This window comes from Mytilus trossulus, chromosome 12 (genome assembly GCF_036588685.1).
Source record: "Mytilus trossulus isolate FHL-02 chromosome 12, PNRI_Mtr1.1.1.hap1, whole genome shotgun sequence".
NCBI classification, from domain to species: Eukaryota; Metazoa; Mollusca; class Bivalvia; order Mytilida; family Mytilidae; genus Mytilus; species Mytilus trossulus.
Genome location: NC_086384.1, coordinates 7,718,549 through 7,723,627, shown reverse-complemented (window position 1 = coordinate 7,723,627; position 5,079 = coordinate 7,718,549). Strand labels below are relative to the sequence as shown.

At 35.1% G+C, this 5,079-nt stretch overlaps 1 protein-coding gene across 1 annotated transcript; it reads right to left on the bottom strand.

Annotated features, from left to right (window-relative positions):
* Positions 1 to 1,041: 1,041 nt before the first annotated feature.
* On the bottom strand, positions 1,042 to 3,196 carry LOC134692852 (POTE ankyrin domain family member B-like). Its single transcript, XM_063553460.1, has 2 exons — positions 3,106 to 3,196; positions 1,042 to 2,104 (listed from the first exon to the last, which is right to left on the bottom strand). Exons 1-2 carry the CDS (start codon positions 3,162 to 3,164, stop codon positions 1,075 to 1,077), a joined length of 1,089 nt encoding a protein of 362 aa, XP_063409530.1. The 5' UTR covers positions 3,165 to 3,196; the 3' UTR covers positions 1,042 to 1,074.
* Positions 3,197 to 5,079: the final 1,883 nt, after the last annotated feature.

The following is a 5,079-nucleotide window of genomic DNA, read 5'->3' as shown; positions in this document are numbered from 1 at the left end:
AAAGAATGGTTGTCGCCATCACGCCTACAGGCGGTATTGGGTTAGAGGGTTAATAGAAACCAACGTTAACCATTATCTGAAACAATAGTGTAGCATCACAACATAGAAAGAATCACTATAAAATATCAATTGGAATGGCTAAACTCAATTAAAAGACATACTATTAACACTAACAAGTGAACGAACAAGTTTGATTTATGTCGAGGCAATGTAAATGTTTGGTGTCGACTCTGATCAATCCAAATACAGTTTACTTCAGAAAAAAAGCCTCGACTGGTGTATATCATAGGTTTGTCTTAAAGAAATATTTTCTAATACGGATGCATTTATGGATCCCTATACTTTTTTAATCATTAATTCATATACCTCTGTATTTACCAATCAATAAACAATTGTATTTATTTATCTGTATACCTTTGTATTTAGTTGTCGATATACCTTTGTTGTTGGGTTACTTCTGCTATCCTATTTGCGTGTATACTCACATCTCTCATTCAGCTCCTTCGTGAATTTTGAAAAGATTAAAAGATAAACAATATCCCATGGGAAATACCAAAAATATGTGTTTATTATTTTGTTTTATTTTAGTTGAATGCAAAACGACAAAATTGCATAGAGACCGCTCTATATTTTGATTAACAATGGGGATATATAATTTACATAGTTAGGTGCATGTCTGAGTGATGAAGGTAAAGAGCATTTAAATCAAACATGCATGTCTTTTAGAATCGGTCCATGAATGTCAAACCACACTTTTAAACATTTTGAGTACGGAGCACGATCACTCGCACCCCTCCTGTTTTTGGTAGGGTTCGTGTTGCTCAGTTTTTATTTTCTATGTTGTGTTTTGTGAACATGTACTATTGTTTGTGTATGTGTTTGTCTTTTTTTTATTTTGACATCGCGTTGTCAGTTTATTTTCGAATGATGAGTTGTGATGTTCCTCTGGTATATTTAGCCTTTTTAAATTGATTCATGTCGAAGACTACTAAACTGCTTTAGCATTTTGTCCATCGTTTTAATTATATCACGACTATGACATAAAAAATGCATATTTTAATTTAAAAGAACTTTTTATGATAATTCAACATCAATAACATCTTTCAATAAAATGTAGTTAGAAACAGTTTTCGGAAGACCTAATTGATCTATAAATAAATGAGGGTAATGTCCAATTTGTCTACGTATGATAATTCGACATAACTGTTTCAAAGTTCTGGGGGATTTCCCAATATCAGACAAGTTCAACTGATCAAGGTCAGCACATACAATGTCGCGCCATTTATCTACATCACATCCAGCGGCAAATAAAGTTTCGATAATCCGCTTTTGTTTTCGTTGACAAGCATGAACGAATGGTGGAAAACTCGTTTCTGACTTATCTTTGTATAAAATATGTATATCACAGTTGGAGTAAATAAGTAGGCACAATATTTTGTAAATCCCTGTGTTTATTGCATAGCCAATAAATGGAATATCATATGTGTCTCGGAAGTCGGGGTCTATTCTATTTTCTAAAAATAAACGGAAACAGTCAACTACGACGGAAAATGCTGAGAAATATCTTGAGGACATACAGAAATGTGCGGCTATCTGTCCCTGTCTGTGGTGTATCGCGTACATATCACACCCTCCCTCAAGTAATCGTTTAACTTCCTCCACTTTGGCTTGGTTAGAGGCAATGATTAGAGGAGTCTGGCCATCGTTATTTCTAGCCTCTAAGTCTATTTTGGTATTTTCAAGAAGACAATTGAGAATTTCCCAGTTATTTTGTGGTCTTTCTGGTCCACTCACACACACATGGAGAGCCGTGACTCCATTTTGACTACTTTTAAAGTTAATATCTGCTTCAATCTGGAGAAGATAGTTGACGACAGATAAACGACCACATCTAACTGCATGCATAAGAGCTGTCTCGCCAAACATCAAATCCAGATCGTTGACCTGGACATGTCCACTTTCGATAAAATGTCGGACAATATCCGGGTTACCATTTTGAACAGCTGAGGCATAGACTAGCATAATAACATCGTTGTTGCCCTCTTGGTTGTATAAAATATCACGAACTGCTTCTTCATCGTTGCTGGAGACAGCATCGCATAAGCTGAAATGAAAAAAATTCTGAATAAAAATAAATAAATGACTCAGTGCATTCAATATAAAACACAACTAGTATATCACTATCTTTGTGTAGTGTAAATCATATTTAGTTTATGATAATTTTGTGAACGAATCACTAAAAACCTCAGACGTTTTACTGAGTAACTCGATGAGTTACGACTTTATAGATATTATTAGAGTCAAGTACTGAATAAAAAAGCTTCAGAATAGTGAGCCAGTTGAGGTTCGATAATTGATCAAGTGTACGCCGAGAGAAAAGCTTGAAAACCAAGAACCATTTCAAAGAGAAGTTCCCAACCCAGGACAAAAAGGGGGCGGGGTTGTGGTCCAACTATATGTCCCCATTCAAATGCATTGATCGTCCAAAAAAGGGGTTCCAAACCCCTGGACCCGCCACTGTAAAGCACAAGCAAGTCTTCATGAGGTGACCACTAAATCTAAATGTAAATTATGTATAACTAAAGACCAATAATTTTGGTAACACAGGGAGACTTTCCTTTGACTACCCTTCACTCATGTTTCATGATTCACAGAAATATAAGCAGCGTCTCGTCATGTTCGTAATGTTAACTCTACAACTCCGTGTCGATAGAAGTGGATGCTCCTAACCAGCATGAATTTGTTTTTAACGTTCATTTCTTTGCAGGTACAAATTTGGACACGTTACAGCTATACTTACTTGCTATACTAGTTGTGATAGAGCCTCACAGTCCCCTCCCCCTTTATTAAAATTTATTTGGGATCTATGAGAGGTTTATTACATATGCACTGTGGTTTATCAAACTTGAGTTTCGAGTATAGTTTGGACTTAACCAGTTTCGTATGACACAAAATCGAGTACATGACAGGTAGACCCGTGGGACTACTATAGCCTAACTAGGGATTATACTAACAAATACACTCATTGACATACCGGTCTTCCTTAACTTTTATATCACTTGACTTAGATATTCGCTTATATTTAAATGAATAAAGGTGTTTTACCTGGACATCAATGACGTAAACTCGGGTCTGTCATCATTAGTGCTAAGTTTTCTGAACATACTGTCCTAGATCATGTAGATGTTCAATGACGTTCTCATGTAAACAAACCAGTAAATTTAGAATTTTTGGAGTTGCTTCCCTTTTGCCACCATTCACAATGTCAATGATTGAAAAAATTTTGTTCGCTTTTTTCCCTCTATTTTTAACGTAAAATATGAAAGCAGAAAACCCCAATGATTATACCATTGGAGATAAAAAAAAAAAAATCTTGTTTTTTATGCTCCGATCCTATAGCACGATATAAACTTCTTGTTTCCGTAACATTTTTTTATCTACGAAAAAAAGGGGGAAGGGGTCAAAATGGAGGGGGATCAAGTTAAGAGGATTCAAATTTTTTTATAACTTCAAAGTGGGGGTATCAATATTTTTTTGCACATGATACAGTAGTCAGAGACAAAATGTCTAGAAGAACATTACAACAGTCAAATTGAAATATATTTTACCACCATTCATATGCAATTAAGTAAGATATCTCATAACTTTGGTGATGTAGGAAGCTGCCATTTTGTGTCATTTTGTCCCAATCAAAATGCATAGATGCTTCATAACCCGAATAATCCACTTGTTATATTTCACTCAACTTTAATTGATCTACATTAACAAGCATAAGTGCAATTTTTGTATGAATTGAAATGAAATCTCTGTAGCGATTTGTGCAAAATTCACAAGTTGTCAAAAAATTCATATCACGCTGCATCATAAAAGAATACAGTGTAGAGCAATACATTCTCCGATAAATGGTCCAAATATTCGAAAAAGTTGAATATTGATACAAAAGATGATTCTGAGATGACAAACACCGCTCATGTACCTTGTTGTTTTCCATAGCCAGAAATTAGTAGTGGTTTTGAAATTAATATTCATAATATGTAAATGAGAATTGTACCACGTGATAGTAGTTTGAACTGGACTGGCTTGATAAGCTTGATATCATTAAAATCTTTAAAACATGGATATTATAAGATGCCCGTCTCAGAGTCCTTATTTACAATCATTTTGATATTTCCGTAAAGTTGGCAGGCGGTCAAAATCAAAACAATGAATTATACCACTTTCGAGTTCATCCGTCACCGGAAAAAACTCTTCAATTATACGCGCCTTTATCAACGTCATTTGTGCGTTTAGGGGCGTCGTCACTTCCCTTCCAATGTTGAGCGAGTGGTTGGAAAACTATAATTCTATATTATACGAATTATTCGGCAAATTGAATTCTCAAAATTGACAATCAACACTGCTGTCATCAGGGAATTGTCAGTAAGTACCTACAGAGCAACCATTTTTTCTAGTTTATCCTGCACAAAGAAGATCACTAAGACGCTTGATGAACGTAAATAGTGCAGGTGACCCCCTCTATCTGGTAAATGACGTCATAAAGGCGTGCATAATTGACGAGTTTTTGCTGGTGACGGATGAACTCGAAAGTGGTCTATTTATTGAATTTTCCGTGCTTTCGTGAGTTTATTCTTCTTGAAATACTGACATTTTAATTTTACGTGGGAACCTAGAGTTTAACGACTACACATACAAGGTTTGGACTTGCTTATTCTTTGGAAATTGAAGTTTTAAATTTCACCCCGGCAACCTGTTTTTGTAAAGACCTTGTAAGCCAATTTTCAACACGAAGTTTGCAAATTTGACGTTTCAGCCATTTTAGCATGTATTTTACACTGCAATGTTAAAGGCCTCTCGCTTCGATTTTTAAAATAGCTAAGGAACCTGTATTTTTGCAACAACAGTCATTATGTTTCGTTTAAATGGTGTATATTGTTGTGTATATTCATTTTCTGCCCCGGCAACCTGTCTATCACTTAAAATTAAATTAAGACTGACATTTTCTCAAAATTCCCTATCATTTTTATGTAATTTCCGTGACCCGTGTCCGATTTCTTTAGTATACTATTCAAATAATCAAAG

Bases quoted from the DNA above. Each gene is read 5' to 3' on its own strand.
- LOC134692852 (XM_063553460.1), bottom strand. From the start codon at position 3,164: ATGTTCAGAAAACTTAGCACTAATGATGACAGACCCGAGTTTACGTCA. The intron at 2,105-3,105 runs GTAAAACACCTT...TTTTCATTTCAG, and splicing joins TTTACGTCATTGATGTCCAG to CTTATGCGATGCTGTCTCCA.